At 33.6% G+C, this 21,070-nt stretch overlaps 1 protein-coding gene across 5 annotated transcripts in view; it reads left to right on the forward strand.

Annotated features, from left to right (window-relative positions):
• Positions 1-21,070, forward strand: part of LOC111047733 (low choriolytic enzyme) — a 170,519-nt gene that overhangs the window by 79,877 nt on the left and 69,572 nt on the right. The window contains exon 6 of one of the 5 annotated variants that reach the window (XM_039428287.1): positions 7,772-7,791. The exons of 3 other annotated variants lie outside the window; for them this stretch is intronic. In XM_039428287.1, the coding sequence (XP_039284221.1) occupies positions 7,772-7,776 (5 nt within the window). In that variant the 3' untranslated portion in view covers positions 7,777-7,791. Of the gene's footprint in view, positions 1-1,382; positions 1,713-7,771; positions 7,792-21,070 lie in introns of those variants that run through there. One more of the 5 variants, XM_039428286.1, reaches the window with a different exon arrangement.

A 21,070-nucleotide genomic window follows, 5' to 3' on the forward strand; every position in this document is an offset into this window, starting at 1 on the left:
TAAGTTAAGGCCGTCCAGCTCGCAAATATGCTGGGTTCAGACCGCAGCTCTAGCTCAGTAGTAGATGCATGAATATTCCAAATATAATTAATCACCACAGGGTTCAATTACTGGTGATCAATAATTCTTACCGCTTCTTCTGTGAAGTTATGGAAGAATACCAATAAGGGAGTCAAAAAGATAGTTGGTGACTGATTATCAGTAACCATATATTCAATCGAGAATAATGAAAATCAACTATGGTTTTTCTAGTTGATTCTTAAAATGCTTGTCATGAATACAGGTATGCACCAATTTACCCTTTTGAAATTCCTTGAAACTTACAACGCCAGTTCTTGAAGTTCTCTGGATCCTTATATGATATACTGTAGACTTATTAATGTAACTATCAGTAAGATTTTTCTGGCTGAATAGTATTACTATCATCAAAGGATGATGAGTAGTAAATGCTCTGAATAAAATCAATATTAATTAATTCACTGATTTTATATGCTGCAGGAGAATATTGCTTGGTACCAAGACAGCTCAAACTGTATATCACGAGATGTATTAGGAAAATAATAAAAATTCTAAGACCTTGTATGCTGACATAAAACATAAAATATATTCCCATAAAATGATATATACAAAATATTTCTTGATAAACATAATTTTCTTCAAATAAATGAATTTTCTAATATTGTAATAAATATCACAAGGTTTATTAGCATTCACAATATTGTGAGCTGTAAAAATATATATGTTTATTCAATACTGATAAGTGGACTCCAAGTCGATTCAGAATTAGACAAATTGGAACCTGTTCAGTATATAGATTCACTAGAACATACTTTGATCAATGAACAAATAATAATTAATAAAAATAACAATTCAATATCTCAGGGTTTATGAGTTCGTGCTGTGCATGGAAATAAGCTTCCTACATAAATCAAATAAATTCATAAAAAAGAATTCTTACAAACTATATGATAGTATTCAACATGTTGCGAATTTCTTAAACTTGAATAAATTTATATAGTGCTTTGATCAATTCCCCAATTCACTCATAAAGGCCTGCTAATGAGCTCATTAAAAACTAATACACTCACAGTAATGATGTTCTTGTAGGTCTTGTAGAATAATTAATTATCTCCCATAATTAATTAGGCAGGTCCTTTTCTTCTCCGCTTGGCTCGTGTATGGTCCAGATTTCTTATAAATTTCTATCAGTATTAAAAATATATTTACGGGAATGAATTACAATTAAGAACTCTTTAGCAACACTGAGTTCACAAATAATCAAACATTAATTACATATACTTGACATTTAAAAAAGGGATTGGCTTGTTGCTTTTAAAAATTAATTGGAAGAAAGAACCCTAATCTCCATGTGCTCCTCACAGGTCGAGATCACAAGCCAGAGAGAATGATTTTCAGAAAAATTTCAACTCTTCCTTTAACGATTTATAAGCTTTCTTCTGATTGGCTTTCTAATCTTAGTGAGACGTGATGTAATTGGTTACTTAAGATTCAGGGTTTTCCCAACTTTATTATACAAAGATAAATAAAAGTTTCTAAATAAATAAATTAGGTAATAGTCTGAGAGTATTCCAATAAATGAATCTCGATATATGATGCTATAATACAATATACATTTAATTTTTTATGTGAGTTTTGTGTACTCTTGGTTTTTATACTTTTTTAGATTTCAATAAATACTCGTGTAACAATAATAGTTGTCCTTATCTATTTACATAAACCTTCCCTAGTATATAATATATATATTTTTTATAAGTAAAAAATATAATTCGATTCATAATAGTTGGTTGAGCAATCAGCTGATTTGTTAGGTATCGATTCAAAAAACTGTTGATTGATCCTAGATTGATTGATGTATTAAATCAAAACAAAGGATTCTAACCTCAAAATTTACATGCAATCTTTCATTTTTTATAATCTGCCAATAATAAACAAGCCGCTTTATAATTTTATTTACTGCCAAAGAATTCTCATTATTGTTTTATTACAATTTTGCATGGTTCTCTTATCGCTTTGGATAATATGATTACTCTTTATCATAAATAATATTTGATTTTGTTTGAGTGGTACCTTGACTAGGCTATCTATTCTTTCCATTTTACAATTCTATTGAAGCTCAATTGTCCATTTCAAAAGTATGTTATGGTGCTACAACTCCACGTCACAACACACACACACACACACACACACACACACACACACACACACACACACACACACACACACACATGAATAGAACTATACCCAAAAACCACTTTTTTGGACTCAGGGGACCTTGAAACGTAGTATAGAAATTTAGATATTGGGGTACCTTAAAGCAATACTTTCCTTACCTATGGTAATAGGGCAAGGAGAGTAAAAATAGAGTTCATCAATTTGAACATTCCAAAATGTCATTCTTTAAAAATCAATTAAGTACTTCCAATCAGCCTCATAGTTATTATTGTAGAATAAATCATATGAAATGGAGCTAGATTTATTCTATTTATCAATAAGCCTAATAAAATAGTCCAGGCGCAAATGTCATTCCGTGGTCATTTTTGGTCATGTCTCAATTTCTTCGTTAGGTCTAGCATAATAAATCAAATCAAATCAATTTATTCTCCACATTGCATTACAAAAAAAATGTAAAATTTCATAAATTCAATTATAAATAGAATACATCAATTGAAATAGAAAATGATACATAATCACATTAATGCTAGTATATAGATGGCGTGGAATTCCCCCAAGAATATATTCACTATACGTATGTGAATGGGGGAGAGTTCTTTCATGAAAATAGAGTAACATGAATGTATCTTTACCTGTGCTATGAACTATTAACTTCATGTTCTATACGACCTATATAGGTAAATGTAACTGCTTTTTATAGTTTATTCAAAAAATACGTGATTAATAGCAGAGCAGAGTTGATATATGTATGTAGATGTATATTATTAACAACAGAATTTTCCGCTGCACCGTTGGTTGCAGGGTGATAAGGAGCCGTTTTCATGTGTACAATACCATTATTTCTCATAAAAATGTCAAATTCTTTTGAAGTAAAAGTAGGGCCGTTATCTGTTACTAATTTATAACAGATACCCCATCTAGCAAAATAGTCTCGAAAAGCTTGAATAGTCAATTCAGTAGTAATATTTTGCATTTCAACAATTTCAGGCCACTTAGAATGAGCATCAGTAATTACTAAATACATTTTACTAGCAAAAGGACCTAGAAAATCTGCATGAATACGGTGTCCTGGACCACTAGGCCAGTCCCAATTATGTAAAACTGCCTTAGGAGGATTACTTTTTACACTCAAACATAATTTACAACTTTTACTGATCTCTTCAATATCATGATCTAACTTAGGCCACCACACATAAGATCTTGCCATAGATTTCATTTTTACAACACCTAGAAGACTACTATTATGTAACTCATGTAAAACATAATTTCTAAGATTGTGTGGAACAACAACTCGATGTCCTCACATAATACAGTTTTTCTCAATATAGGCCTACAGTTCATCTTTCCTAGAAATATACGGTTTCAAAAAATCAACATCTGATGGTATTTGAATCCATCCATTCAAAATCAAATTATACACTTTACATAGAATAGGATCTTTTTGCGTTTGCTAACTGACATCAATTTCATTGAATAGAGATAGGTACTGTTTCTTCTATTAGATTCAAATAATTATGTAAAATCATCCTGATGGATTTCATCATTGACCTTGAGAGGTAGTCTAGACAATACATCAGCTACACAATTTTTATTTCCATTAATGAAATGGATATCATAATCATAGCATGATAAAAATAAACACCAACGCTGTAATCTACTATCTGTCATTAAAGGTAGACCTTTCTCACAACCAAAAATAGAAGTTAGAGGTTTACAATCAGTAGCAAAAATAAATTTACGACAATACAAAAATTGATGAAATTCTCTTATACCAAAAATAATAGCTAGAGCTTCTTCATCTACTTGACTATAGCCAGACTCTGCTTTAGATAGCGTTCGTGAAGCGTATGCTAAAGGCTTTTCCTGCCCGTCCGGCATTACATGAGATAGAATACAACCAACTCCATAAGGAGATGCGTCACAAGTCAATTTGATTTCCAAATCTGGATTAAAATGTACTAACACTTTAGTTGAGCACATCAACTCTTTGATTTTATTAAACGAAATTTCTTGTTCTTTTCCCCAAACCCACTTTACATCATTCTTCAGTAATTTGTACAAAGGATTAAGAACAGTAGAAATATTATGAATAAATTTCGGGTAATAATTGACCATACCTAGGAATGATTTCAGCTGAGTTACTGACCTCGGTACTGGTGCATTTTCAATAGCTTCAACTTTGCTCACAGAGGGATGCAAACCATTTTTATCAATAGTATAGCCTAAAAAACTAACACTATCTCGGAAAAACGTACATTTCTCTTATTTACAGTCAGACCTGCATCATTAAGTCTAGAAATTACCTTATCAAGTCGTGAGAAATGTTCCTTATCATTAATTCCTGTTACAAAAATATCATCAAGAAAGCTATACAACTCCATCAATACCTAGAATTAATTTTTCCATTTCTCTTTGAAATAAACCTGGAGCAGAAGCAACACCATAAGGTAAACGATTTTATCTAAACAAAACTTTATGGGTAGAAATTGTCACAATATTTTTAGAATCATCTTCTAATTCAACTTGCTGATAAGCTTGAGATAGATCAATTTTCGAATATTTTTCACCTCCTTTATATTTTTCAAGTGCTAAAAATAAGTCATCAATTCGTGGAATAGGATATCTATCAACTTTCAAATGCTGATTAATAGTTACCTTATAATCACCGCAAATTCTTATGGTACCATCAGGTTTCAAAACTGGAACAATAGGAGTCCCCCATTCGCTATTCTCGATTGGTTCTAGAATTTTACAATCAACTAATCTTGACAATTCGTTTTCAATTTTCTCTTACAAGTAACAGGTACTTGCCTAGGCTTGAAAAATTTCGGAGATGCATCATCCTTTAAATACAACTCAAATTCCGTTTTATTGTAAAGTCCTAGCTTGTCGGAAAAAACATTAGGATATCTACTCATAAGGATATTCCTACCTTTCATAGCATTATTATCCACATTAGTAGTGGGTTGTTGCAGGAACAGCATATCCAAACAGGACCCGGGGACCTGCACCATGGCCAAATCCCCCCCCTCCAGGGGTGGGGGGCCAGCAGGGGTCATTGACCTGTTACCTCCACCCACTTCAAGTCATCAACCTTTTATCTCCACCCATTTTCTTCAGTTCAATCCCTCCCTCCACATCCAAATCTACCATTTTGTTCAAAACCAGCATTTTATCCTAGTCAGATGGTTATTTTTATTTTTGCTTATTTTTCTCATATAATTGCAACACACTTCTCAATCCAAATGGTGTACGAACTATTCTTGCCTTATATACTGGATAGCTGGAGTCAGACTTCAAGTCACGTATCTGAATAATGGGAATACTCTCCCTTGATTTCTCATTGAATTTAGTCAAATTGATCTGCTGCTGCTGCTGCATCATGTAGGAGTAGAATAGCACGTCTCTGCACTCACTCTACTGTTCTTAAACTGGGAATGAAAGCCACTCCACTATTGTATTTGGTATCACACTGTTTTACCCCCTCCACCCATCAAGGTTTTCATGTTTAAACTGGTTTGCAGTTCACCATCACTGTTACCATTCTTCTTTGTTCCATCCCAAGGTCAGACATGATTGAACATGTTTGCAAATGTCAATAACCCAAAGGATCCTCTCTGTTGGATGAACTTATATTGCGCAACACTTCATCCTCAATTTGGATTAGTTTTTGAACATTCAATTTCATAGGTCTGTAATAACATAGGTAATCATTTATATCACAAACATTCACTGTGTTTAGAAAAATTAATTTTAATTGTTCAGCAATCATAACATTATGATTTTCACATTTTGCTTTTGCAATAGCTTCTTCACATAAATCAAACCAGTCTATGTAATCACATATTTTCAATTCCAATTCTATATCCGCATAAAACCAACAGTTAGGATCCATTACAACACTGATCAGATCTGTTCATAACAGCACACTGGAATGGATTCTGTTTGTAGCAGAGTTTTTATATGAGTGGTACAAGAACTGAAAAATTTACTGGATTAGCAACATCACTTGTAAGATTGCATAATCTCGCAATGTGCATGTTTAATTGATATCCCCACCATACACAAATTACCTCTTGCCCATTGTAGTAAAATCCTTGTCTTGCATATTTGTGTTTGTTTTCCTTAGTATAAAATGGACACATCTTCATACTTTTCTTTCTCTCTGATTCACATAAGTAATCCACTTTTCGACCAAATACTTTCTCTGCCTTGAACAACATCAATGACAAATAATGTTTAGCGCTGAATAAAGCACATCTACCATCAACAATACTATTATGAATTTCGCAAACATCATAAGTCCAGCAATCAGAGGACTTTCTATAATTAGGCCTTTCAAAATTATCAGGTATTGTTCCAATATTGTTGTGAAATTTCTTTAGAAATTCTGCTTTTTCTCCACCCTTTGTATATACTTTGTATCATAGTTTTTGAGACAAGCTTTTATTAGATCATCAGAATAATCTATTTCACCCAATTCCGATTTTATCTTGTGATGATGAAACTCCAACCAACATACATCTCGATAGGTTCTCCATGGTAGCTGTTATTTTGGAAATGGTGGTTTGAAATGTAATATAACATAAGTATCTTTGGGATCAATCATTGCAAATTCATTTAATATAAATTGATTATTCTCATCTTTGAATCCATGAAACTCAAAAACAGCAAATGTGTCATCAATTCTAACCTGTTTGAATGTGCTGCAATCCCCATCATCTTCTCCCTCAGCATCCCCTCCCTCCTCCATCAACTGCTCTTCCTCCTCCTCCTTGTCCAAGTTGCACTGCACACTGACATCTGCATATTCCACTTTCCTTGATGGTTCTGAATGACAATTTCCTCTCATCTTCAACCCCAATGATAAGTCACCAGTATAGTGAGATAATAAACTATTGTAGTCCTTCTGGTCCTCCTCTTCTCCCTTCACAGTTTGAAGTAAGGATGATGAAAGAGAGTCACGCAATGATGATATTGAAGTTCCGCTCGATAGCATGGTTTTTCACCTACTAAAGCTTTCTCAATCAGTCTTAGGTTATATACAACCTGCTCTCACCACACGCTCTACTGGTAAAACTACTGCACCTCTCGAACCATTGTTGTTAGTGGGGTATATTCTATAATATTATCACTTATTAAAATGCAATAAGCACTGGTTGAAGCGGGCACATCACTCTCAAATTTAAATTTGAGTCGCACATCTATTGATCCACTCAATGTACTTGGCTGGTGTGAACAATCAATTACCAAAATTGGTGTATCTTTTGTAAATGTGGTATAATCAATTTCATTACCATATTCAGAATTCACTGGTGAATTTGAATAGCTACCTGCAAAGTCTAAAAACATTTTATACATTACCTGTTTATTACTTAATAGATTGTCATAAGTGTAATAAATGCTGTTTAAGGGTGATCAAGACGCAAATATAATGGAGACATCCCCGTTGATTTGATGTAAATTTTTTGCGTATTGCAACACCTCATGATTCTGCGAGATGTGGTACCTATTCAAGAGAAAAACAAATTTTCGCAATGTTTCCAATCTCATCAGGAAAGTTGAATTTCCTTTTTAGGGTAACCATCCACTGGAACTGTATTCAACTAATCCATTCGGCCGTTGAATCGGACGAATCTGCCGGCAGTTAATTCGGCCGAATATGGTCGTCCATTGGAACCGTTTACGTCAGTCTAGTTCACTAGTTTTCTGAACTATTGGATATTGAATAAATATTGAACTACTATCACAGCCACCAAAATTTTTCATAAACAATAATTATTATATTGAGACTTAGAAAATTGAATAAACAAATATCCACTAAATCAGTTATTCATTACAATAATCTTACCTTCCGATACTATTTTGTTCAGCAATCTTTGTCCACAGATTCCTTTGAACATCACGACACAGAATTACTACAGAAAGCTAGCGGAATAGGACATACTGTTCATGCGTAATCGAGGTAGTTCCTTTGCCAGATTGTAGACTGCGCGCAGAACCCTACTCCGGTCTCGCTCACCCCCCTTCCGCACTCCGTCATCACAACAACTCTATCACCCACTCCACTGACAGGTAGTCGCCCCTCACTCCTTCACACTATCACACACACACACACACACCACACAGATGCACACACACAGTCAACTTGGCACCAGACACCTGTCAACATGTGAAGCAATTATAGCAATTATAGGACTATTGTGATAATAATATTATTCAACCGCCTTCTGTTCTCTTTGCATTTCATCCCAACATTCTCACAGCTGAATCATGACTATATCATTTATATTACTCTGTGTTCTGTAAGAATGAGAATTCTATGTAAAGAAGAAGTAAAGGAATAAGAAAAAGAGAAGTGGAAGAAGAAGAAAATATGAAGTTTCCAGTTCATCATCTTCTAAATATTTATTATTTTCTATCACTATTGTATAGTATATCTTCATCTTTCTTATCCTCTTCTCCTCCTTCATGATCCACTAATTCTTATTTCTCTCATATGCTACTCCTTCTTCTTCTTTTTCTCTTCCTCCTCGTAGAAGAAGAAGAAGAAGATTTCTTCCTTCTTCTTCCACTATCTAATCTTCTTCATGTTCTACCACTTCTTATTTCTATCTTGCTACTCCTTCCCATTCTTCTCTTTCTTCAATGAGAAGAAGAAAAAATAAGAAGAAGAAGGAGAAGAAGAGGAAGAATAGAATGATGGAGAAGAGGAGAAGAAAAAGAAGAAGATGAGTAGATGATAAGAATAAAATCTTATCAATAATATCTTCTTCTTGTTAAAGTCGGACATTCTATTACCTATATAATATTATGAATAGACTATTGGCTACCCACTGTAACAGGAACCCACCCCCTACACTCAGACGAATAGTCTTGTAGGGGTATTCCAGTAAAACATGCTCTGTATTACAATGTAATCTGTTTTTTGTATGGAGTAAAGAATATTTGAATTTGAATTTGATAACACTCACATCATAAAAGCGTTATAAACTGAATAAATTGCAATTTTAAAAAATATCTTAAAATATGCCCAACTATTCTCTCCGATTATAAGAAAATAATGTGGAGTTTGGAAGAAATTGGAATTTACCACACATTATCCTGTTTTGAGTGTATGAGAGTTAAATTTCTAGAATAGAAATGCCCTCCGAGTTGGTTGAAGAGGTTGTCATCCTTTCGTAGTCTTTCAAACAGGCATTCAACCAATCCACTTGTCTTAGAGAATTATCATTTTTTCAGAAGGAATATATATTGTAGGGTACTTATAGTATGAATTCATAATCATACATATACTTTTCAATTAATGATTCATTTTTATTAAATACATTATTATTGGATCATGAAGAGTTGGTTTTCCTTTTCACAAATAAAAAATAAAGAATGAGAGTTTAACAATAAGAGAACAAGTATCATTTGAGAATTCCTCTCACAAATTACAAATGAGAAATATGTGTTTCACAATACGAGAGCAAGTATTCAATACAATTCTCAATAATTACTGAAAATTCCCCACGCGGTATGCATGCTTTAATATAATTATATTCACCCTTATATTTTGTTGTAGTTTCTAATTAGAGAGATTCAACCAGAAAACTATTTCCTGATCAAGTATATGGAAGCCATAATTTTTCTGAAAAAAGAGATTCTCCTCCTAATAATAGTTAACAATAGTTAACACTCACACTTCCTCCTACTCCATCACCTCCTTCTTCCCCTTCTTCTTCTTCTTCTTCTTCTTCTTCTTCCCCTTCTTCTTCTTCTTCTTCCTCTTCTTCTCCTTCCTCTTCTTCTTATTCTTCTTCTTCTTCTCCTTCTCCTCCTCTTCCTTCAGCTCCTCCTCCTCCATTTTTATCTTCATTTTATTCATCTCCATCTTATTCTTCTTCTGCTATTTCTTCGTGTCTTCTTATTCTTCTAGGAGGAGGAAGAAGAGGAGGAGAAAAAGAAGAAACAAAGAAATAGCAGAAGAATAAGGAGAAGAAGAAGAAAATGAAGATGAGAATGGAGGAGGAAGAGGAAGAGAACGTGAAGAAGATGAAGAGCTGAGAATAATAATAAAATCTTCTTATTTTTCTCATTATTCTTATCATCCTCCTTTTCTTCTTCTTATCATATTAAAGAACTTATCATATCAACAGATTATAGAAAAATAGAAATTATATATATTCATAATTCAGCTCTAGTGTTGTCAGAGCAGAAAGCTACATGTCACAAAGGAATGAAATTGTTTGTCTTTTATAATAGGCCACTAATTGGCCTTTGGTTGTGCTTGCAATAATTATTATTGTTGAGGCTTCCTCAGAAATGAGTTGAAAGCCTGGCAGGCTGCCAGATGCAGCTATAAAAAACCGGATCAAAAGACTGACACTCTCCTTCCATATTCCCATGCCAGCCCACTTTTCTCCTTCCACTCATTTCAAGCCGTTACAAGCGACTGTTGACATGCTTATGCGATCTGGTGGGACAATGCAGAACTAACTTATGCTAACTTATGCGTGATATTATAAATGCACTACGTTGTTATTCTCATTATAGGAGTTTTCTCTGATCATGACGATGATATCTCGCATATCTCACAATGGAACATGCTCTTGAACCAAACTTATTCAAATATAATTTCACATTATACAGCTTTCACAAGTCAAAATTTGCCATTGTAGTCTTCAAGAGCAATTTTCTATTTGTTTGAAAAGCTAAAATTACATATTTTGGTGCATCTGTATGTGCTGCAGTTTTTATTGTCCAACTATGTACCTTTGTTGTGGGTAATATGGGATATTCATGTATTTCCCATTTATGGAATGCTAATTTTAGTGGATGATCACTATCTAGTATACGTAAAAACTTGAGTCATACATGATCCTCAAGTTGTAAATATGGTACTTTCCACTGCAATTTTGTAATGCTGATTGATACACTTTGACCATCTGTTGTAGTAATACTATTTATATCTGTTGATGATTGTAATAATACAAGTTCTTGTTTCAAGTTCAATATTATTTGTTGAAAATCTTCAAAAAAGGCTAGAAGCAACCTCAATGGAATACAAAAAGTGAACTTGTTATTGTCCAAAGTATATACTTCCCGATCAAAACCTGCTAGATGATATGTATTTTTATCAAATACATTTTCCAATAGTAAGCCTTTAATTGTACTTGTGATTCCTACAAGACATGACTTTGCAATTGGATGACCAGCCAACTCATATCTTATTTCATCAAACATGAATCCTATTGCATTACTTACTAGTTTTATATGTTGCATTTTGAATACTAGTTTCTCCCTTGTAATCTTTCACACTCTTCTTGCATGTAACATCACTCTGTATAAGAATGAATGATTTACATGGAAGGCTATAACTTTCTTGTGAATTTATTGGAATTCTAATTTCATCAGATTTTGTTAAGCGTTGATTTGCATAAGGAGTGTGGGTGTGATATTCCAGACTCTTTATTTCATTGAAAAAATGTATTTGCCTCTCAACATCCAAGATCTCACTCATTGCGGCCATTGAAGATGACATTATCCCAATATACTTGAAATCCTAATTTTTCTAATATCCTTGCATTTTTAGATGTTATCATGTTGGAATGTGAAACTCTACTAAACGTCCTATTACAACTCTTATTCACCTCCCTCTTTTCCCTCATCTTCAACCTCTCAAAAGTTTCATCTCCTCTGCATGGATTATGATTTGAGGTATGCGATTTAAATACAATGAATCCCATCTCACTCCTTCTCTTGTATATGTAGTTTAACTGTTAATCTATCTCCTCTGAAATCGACTAAAGATCCGTTCTGGTCAGTCACTTTGACATTAATGCACTGAAACTTGTGTGTATTCAAACCCTCATATACAATCAGATTTGGTGTCTCATTAATTAAATATCCTGGAGGAACCTTTGGAAGAAACTCATAGCTAGATTGTTTTTCCTCACCATCACTATAACTCCCACAAGCCAAATTACATGAAACTTCTAAACATGTGATGTTTGATATTGAAACAGGTTTATTGGAATAATGCCAAATATTTGGACTTAGCACCTTATGTTCAAAACCCAGTATTGTGCCGATTGAATCATTATGAGTTGAATCAATAGGTCTATCAGAATAGATTTCAGTTTTCATTGTATTATTATTTCCACGTTTAACTAGACTTTTACTAGTTACATTCAATTTTTCTGTTATTGCTTCTACGATATTATCAATTTAATAAGAATCTGTTTCAAGCATTATAAATTGATCACCATATTTGAAACTGGAATTTTTCCCTTTAATAACATTTGGAATAGAATTAAAAGTCCACAGGTTCACTAATCCAATCTCATATTCCATATTATTATCTAAATCCAAAACTTGTGGTAGATTTTCATATAAATCACTACTCTTTCCAGAAAGTGTTATCACAACCATAGTAATTGCAGTAGTAGTACTTACCTCCACCTAAAAATAGTTACAACTGACCAGACAAGAATAATAAACATAGGTGACCACAAATATTTGTATTAGGTTTTTGTATCTCATCAGCATTATAAAATACATTCACAACTTCCTGCTTCTTCCAGTACTTTACCAATTGTTATGTTGGCTGTAGATTGCCTATGGGATCAAAATAGTATACATTATCACCTTGTTTGTCACAGGCCACCCAATGTGTACCTGGTCTGGTATCAGAATCCAGATTAACAATAGACATCTCATCATGATGGATTTTGTTGGGCAGCATATCAAGCTTATACACACCATGCAGTGGAATTTTCAACAATCCCACCCATTGTTCTAGATCATGATCAGACATAGCTTTACTGAGTTTGGCAATCATTTTTTACTACCTTTCCTTGATCTTCCTCTTGCTCTATGTTTTGATTGCTTTGATGTCCTTCTCCTCTTACTTTCCCTCATCAATAGACCATGCACATTATGAGGTGGCGCTGATCCAGATGGAGAATCCAATACTCTTCCACTGCCACTACCACCATCAAAGTAGTTGGGGTATGGTCTGAGATAATAACCTTTCCCTTTAACATGATTCATCAAACGTTTAATCGCCTCCCTCCGCATATATTCACTATTCCTTTTTGTTACACCTTCACTTCTCCCTTTCCTGCTGGACTTCTTTTGTGCTAACCTTTTTCTATGAATATGTGGTAATTTCATTCCATATCCAATTGCTGACTTCGTCTTCATTGCTAATGTGACTAAATATGCTAATACCTTCTGACTATAGTCTGTTTTGGTATCCTTGAATATTGCCCAACCACTATCTGCTAGAATTTTATCTGCTCTTGAATGTGATAAATTATCTGAAGATTTTGAATAACTTATATCATGAATACGACAAGCTTTATCCAAGGAATTTATTCCTTGACCACCTCGCTTAAGCTGGTGTCTAGCTTTGTGCTGGGACCGCAGTATTGGTAGCCCCCTAGAAGGTGTAGCTCAATCGGTAGGAAGTCTATTGTCCTATTCAGAATGCCTGAAGTAATGCTACCTGCCTTATTCACAATACCTTCAGTAATATTACCCAATGTGGATAATAAACCACTACCTATCACCCCTTTCTGTCTGTGTGTGTTAGTCTTCTTTTTACTGGTATGACAGTGCAACTTTACCATCTTCCCATCTAGACTATCTCTAGAATACTAACAATAACTTAATTGCGCTACCCACCCACCTATCAATATATTATATGCAATTCTCTTAGTTTTTCTAAAATTGAATTTATTTTGATTGAATGAGAATTGTTACCAGCTCTATGTGATTTTAATAGCATTTGCAAATGTGTAACCAACTCATTTGGATCATCATAGTAAACATATGATCTATTATTTGTTATATTCTTCAAGAAATTCAAACCTTTTGCCATTGTTGAGCGTGTGGTTCTACATGTTTTTGATGGGAATAGTATCTGAACTAACAGCGATTTTATCCCATTATTCCTCTTTACATAACCCAGTCTGTTTAAATGTGCACTTGTTGCAATTAGAATCTTTTTATAATTGTGAAAATCATTCATGCTACAATAATCCTCATTTGGTTGCACCTTGAATAATAATTCTAGTAAACCTCTTGTTATTTTGAATTTACCTTTTCCAACAAAAAAATGTTTATCTGAAAATGTGATCATGACTTTTTTTCCCATGAAGTATGAACTTGATTTAGAATCATACTGTATACCTAATGTAATAGACTTCTTTTTAACAAATGAAAATTATCCAAATAACTGTCAAGTATATCCTGTAACATGGTTTTCCCAATTGGAAGAGATTTGCTCAAAGGAGGTGGATCTAGCCCTCTGTCAGTCTTCCCTTCTTCATCACTGAGATATTCAGATTCATTTTCATCATCATCATCATCTACAGAATCTTCATCATCAGTTTGGGTCTTCCTCTTTCTTTATATTGAATTTACCTTCAGAATCATTCATTTCATTTTTGATTCCTAGTCGCAGAGCAAGGAATAACCTTCCGACCCTATCATCGTAAGAAATATAGCTACCTTTTTAGTTTCAGTTACATCATTAGCTACAAAAAATATATTGGTCAAGTCGATCACACCCCTGGCCCCAATTGTCTTGAAGTCAAAACTCATTGATACTCCCAATTGTTCCCCTAACAATTGAAGTAATGCCATCTTGTTCAATTAGGTCATTACTTGTACCCATGTTCAGTTCGAATTTCACTTTCGTTTTACAATAATCACATCAAAGTTCCGTTATTTTTCCAGTTCCATTTTTCTTCATTATCCATTTATCCGTCGTCACCAATTGTAGTGTTTTGGGTGGGTGCACACAAATTAACCAACATTTCACAATTAACATAATTCCATTCTTTGAATGTTTCATTAAGCAGCAAGAAGAGAACAGACCAAGCACACAAGCAAGGCAACATATCAATTCACAACTGTTGGTTGCACTGCCGCCAACATAATTAATAGAGAAATAATAAATTGTAAATGTATAAAATGATAAAGTAATTCAACATTGAAATAATTGTTGTTATTAATATATTACAGTCTTCAAACTCTGGAGTCAGAAAATTGGCTTTCCGAGTCAGAGCATTATCATAGTTGAGGACTTGAATAGACTCTGGAGTTTAGAGATCATGTTAGACCCTGGGGTTCATAATTCCGTTTTCTGAGTGAAGGGCTTATAAGTCCAGGACTTAAATTAGATTCTCGCCTCTTTACGAGTCAAGGATTTATCAAAAATTGTTAAGTCCAGGACTTAAAACAGCATGATTTTAAACCCTTGACTGGGGTAGGGTTTAAATTCAAGTTCTAGACTTAACTAAGCAAACACAATTCAGTTATTGTTTCTGAGTAGATAAAAAGCCAAATAGATGTAATGGAATACCTCAATCATTTGGATTAGTCCATCTAAATTTATAATTTATAGTTTGCAAGTTCATTTTGGAATAAAATTGTATCAGAATCATGTGTAAAAAACTGCCTTGAAAAAGATTGCCTTGAAATTTATTCTCCAATCTGAATTTTATTAATCAATGTCATATTCAACATATTAATAATAATATAACAATATTAAATTATTATTCCAGTTTTTTTTCAAAACAAATACATTTTCAAACTCAATAGCCTAATGAAATTTTTATTCCAAAGTCAATGGTTAGGATTACTGATCAATAATAGCATAACGTAAAAATGAAATGTTTATTCATTCACCTTTCAAAGGTTTTTGCTTTTAATAGGCCTACAAAGAAATTGAAACATATTTTTACAAAATAGTTTTGAGAGCATGCTCATTTGAATTGTCCCGCTGCAATCAGCGGGAATTCTTGTGTATTCCCCTGATATATTGTGAATTCCCCTCATGTTCATTGCGTTAATTAAAGTCCTGGACTCAAATAAGTCAAGAACTTGATAGACTCCGGAGTTTAGAAGATAAAATCATGACTCAGAAAGTAAATTTATGAGAATGTACAACACACCAGCACTAAACGGTCATTGTTACACCAAAAGAATGTGTTTTTTCAGTTTGAAGTTATCAAAATACAATATACTTTGTAATAATATTGGTAAAAAATATGGATAATCAACAACAAATCAAGTGAAACACGACTCTCTTACTTATCTGGGTGAGTAAATAGATTAATGGGTAAAAGAATGAGTGTCATTTTACCTCTACCTGATATATATATTAATATAAAGAATAATGTCTATATAAACTGATATGTTTATACTCCATTCAGTTTTGAAGCTCTGCTATGCGAATTACAGCACAATATTGAATAACTTCTGCTTTATCAATTATCCACGGTTGTGGGATCAGAGGAAACACATACTGTAATTCAAAACACTACAGGCAGTTTCAATGATTCTAAACTTTGAAGAAAGTATAGGTATATATAGTAGTTCAATTGACATATTATTCATGATTGTAAATGTCATAATGTCAATAAAAAAATTACAGGGTTATACAGTTAATTTTGTAGACCTACCAGGGTACACTATTTCATAAATTGTACCTAACTCATTCTCTATTAAATGTATGCCAGCTATGAATCATATTAAGTATAAAAAAGCTTTGATAATATATATATATATGAAATATTTATCCTCCACGATTCAAAATCAACACTTTTTTACTTGAAAGTTTTGAAATAATAATGAATTTAGTCTTAAACTCCAGAATAGAGTTGAGCGCACCCATAAATACCAATTTAGTTTATCAACAATGTTTTTATAATTTATTGTTGTTAAATAACATGATAATTCTTATTTATAAACCATGACTCTGCTAAACTTAATACTTCTGTAAAATAAGTAAGTTTGAATTTGAATAAGCTATCTTGAAACAAGTAACCTACAAATTGGTTAACCAATAACTAAAAATATTAATATAATTTGATGATTACTACCCTTGAAAGTTATGATGTAGGTTAAAATTTGAATTGGAAAAATAAAATGAAAAGTCTTTATCCCAAAAATGATTATCAGTTGAATTATTAACGTTTATTCATGAAAAATTCCATTCAAAATAGGGTTTTCAATGTAAACACGGGTTGAAGTGTACGCTTTTGAACAGCTGATCACCTGATGGTTCTAGCCATATAGTTACGTAAGCAACAGTTGTATATCAGCAAATAGGTTTATTTTATTTTTTCTTATATATGTGAGAATTGTTTTTATAAATAACTGTCTTAGATTGAGCACAGGGAAGTCTGAGAATAACAGCAACGTGGGGTACCTGGATTCTTTTCTCAGGATAGTTTCCATTATTGTGCATTGAGTGATGGCCAGCGGATGAAACACCTCCCCAAACTATTATTCCATACTGCAACTATTATTCCATACTGCAATATTGATTGGGCATATGCATGGTAGATCCTCCTACACAATCTAATGTCTAGTACCTGACAGAGCTGAGAGAGTCCATACAACATCCTTCTAAGCCTCTGTTTGACACATTGAATATGGTGATCCCAACTCAAGTGATGGTCAAAAATAACCCCAAGATATTTGTATTGGTCAACTCTCATGATTGATCCACATGTACAGACTGAGGATTCTAAATCTGTACATGTATGCATTTTCACTTGTCTTGAGCCTGGATCTGATTGGTTCCTTGTTACAATCAGCATATACTTTGTTTTAGTTATATTTACTGTTAAGCTGTTATGGTCGAACCAGTTTTTTATTTTTGTAACGTCTATAGTGGCATTTTTATACACATCTTCCCAATCCTTGCCAACAGAAACAACAACCGTGTCATTAGCAAATAGAAATATCTTGCTTGTCGTGTTGAGCTTTGAAATGTTATTGATATGTACCGGTATATAAGGAACAATATTGGACCCACGGTCCTTCCCTGAATCACCTCATAGTCAACACTGTCCCTCTCACCACATTCACCATCAATTTGAACAAACTGAAGGCGTTCATAGAAGTAACTTCTGAACCACTGCAAGGCAGTATTTTTAATTTCAATAGATTCAAGCTTCTTGAAGAGCTTGCCTCTATCTATAGAGTCAAAAGCCTTGGCCAGGTCCAGGAACATCATTAAAACTTTATTTTCCAATTTAACTGATTCAATTATATATTTGGTTACATCAAATAGAGCATCATTGTTATTTTTTGATTTTTGAAATCCATATTGGGTTTTTGCAAGTATGTTATTATTTGTCAAATATTCTGTTAACTGTAATTTAACACATTTTTCAATAATTTTAGACAATGTTGTTAGAAGAGATATGGGTCTGTGATTTGTAGATTGGGATGATTTTTGCTATTTTTAGATAAGTAGCATAATAAGGATCGTGATGAGTAACAGCTGTGGAAAATTTCTTCCTTAGGTCTAGCATAATAAGGATCGTGATGAGTAACAGCCGTGGAAAATTTCTTCCTTAGGTCTAGCATAATGAGGATCGTGATTATGATGAGTCGAAATCACAGACAAACACCTCAGAAACAAGATGGCCACCAAAATTTTCAGGGTTTTGCTATTATCACTTGTATTTCAATAACAAATGAAGATATTCAACTGTTTTTTTGGACAAAAATATTTTTTAAATCTTCCTCTACAATTTTGGTTTCGTAAAATTTTCCTCTAAAACGCATATTTTTCTAGTTATAACCTTCAAAAGCCCAAAAAAACTTTTTTCTTAATTTGTTCAAATTTCATTCCATTATAACTTTTTTTGTGCAAGAGATACAGAGAAATTTTAAATCTATGAAATTTAGAGCGTTTTTTCAACTTTGGAACAATATATCTTCATGCGATGTACATCAAAAAATTAGTTCTATGGCACCCTCTGAAGAAAACCCTGCATGATTTCTGGTGAGTTTTTCCATACACATGAGGTAACAAGCTAGAACTATAAAATTCCTAAATACTTTAAGATAGATACTTTTAAATGATCTCAATCTCTTCGTTACAACAAGACAAATAAGGATATTGCTGATGGAAACAACAAGAATGTTTGACATCATTGAAAAATACAAGATGGTGGTTATTATTGACAGAAATCTTTATATCGCTTGCTATTCAGTTATTGTGAGAGATATCGGATTGGTTCTACCACCAAAATGTTTGGAATTAACCAAACAATGATTTTCGAGTTTTTCACTTTCCATTCTGTAAATATATTCACAGTAGACAAAGACTAGTATTATTGACACAGTGTTGTAGAATATTCCCAAAGCTTCAAAATGACATCTGATTGAAGGCTGTAAGTCCATATTCCAGGGCTGGAGCATCATCGGAAAAATAGTGAAAAGTACTGTTCTGTTTGACATGGAAAACATGCTTTTTCCATCATATTCCAAACCTAACAATTAGAAAACCGTGTAACTCATGACTCTTTGAAGGTACAGACTTGGAAATGGTATCAATCTCTTTATAATGATGTATAGAAAGAGATTATCCATGATGGCAATCTCAAAAATGTTTGTCATCTCAAAAAAAAAAACAAGATGATGGCAAAAATATGTCAAATTTCGAGAAATTGTCTGTAATTCTTATAATGACGAGGATATCGGATCAATTCAGCCATCTGAAAGCTCCAAACTAATCATACTACAATATCCGAAAGATTTATCCAATTCCATCAAATTTTACTGTGATGAATATAACTAAGTCTTGAAATCAGTTTTTGGCCGCCATCTTGGATTTTTCTATGATGAAAAACATTTCTGAGATTGCCATCATGGATAATCTATTTCCACACATCTTTACAGAGATTGATACCATTTTCTGGTCTCTACCTTAAAGGGGTCATGATTTACATGTTTTTCTAATTGTTCAGGTTTCACATATGGTGTAAAAAGAGTGCTTTCCGCTGCAAACAGTAGTTTTTTCTCTTTTTCCAATGATGCTCCAGCCGTAGAAGGTGGACTTACAAGATTCAAGATTTCTTTATTGCAGAAAACATTTAGACAAATGCATAGCATTGTCATAGATTAAGCATAGTAAATAAAAAGTATTTACATTCAAAGAAATAAAAATACAAACGCAAGCATACAAACAGCAAACAAAATACCCTCAAATTATAAACTCCTCTTTTCTATATGGACATATTTCTATTAACATCATTTTTATGGCTCTTTTAAAATTACCCACTTCTAGCTCTTTCAATAGTGCAGGAAGCTTATTATAAGCTCTTATACCAAACTCCTCAAAGCAGTTCAATGTATTTGCATAATTGCACTGGTTCACTCTAAAGGCCATTCCACACAGCACGTGGCGTGCATGGCTGGATGCACACTAGCTACTTTTCAAAACATCACTTCCCAGCTAATCAAATGAAGCAATTCACATAGCAGCCACAGCCATGCGGCAACGCTTGCTATACTAGCCACGCATGGCTACCGTTCAATCTCTGAGCAATCTTTTCAAACGTGTCCGGCCACGTTTTGGTCCGAGCATGCGCAGAACGTATACTAGATGTATACTATTGTATAGAACGTATACTATCATTGTCAGCCTCAAGGTCGCGCATTAAATGATGGAATTCGCCATAGGTCTTCCTTTTTTTATTGATTGGATGTACCCACTGGTCCCGTGCTGTCACCGAATACAATAAAACCAGCTCATTATCACTACTACTGCTGCTGCTGGAGTCATCAAACCAAGGTAAGCCACAAGAAAATCCAGATTCACACCACGGGACGACCGTCGGAGTTGACATCTTCCTGCATACTGACAGAAAACGTGGCCGGTATAGCATCACAACAGTCGTGGGGGTGTGAATTGGCATGTGGCTAGCATGGCCGGTGTGGCGTGCATCCAGCCACGCATGCCACATGCTGTGTGGAATGGCCTTAAGAGATTCAGAATTTCTAGTGTAATGGTTGTGAACGTTGCTATTTACAGAAATAGGATCAACAGCTAGAATGGGGATGCCTTCAACTAATTCGG

Source organism: Nilaparvata lugens, chromosome 5, assembly GCF_014356525.2.
Source record: "Nilaparvata lugens isolate BPH chromosome 5, ASM1435652v1, whole genome shotgun sequence".
In the NCBI taxonomy this organism is placed as follows: domain Eukaryota; kingdom Metazoa; phylum Arthropoda; class Insecta; order Hemiptera; family Delphacidae; genus Nilaparvata; species Nilaparvata lugens.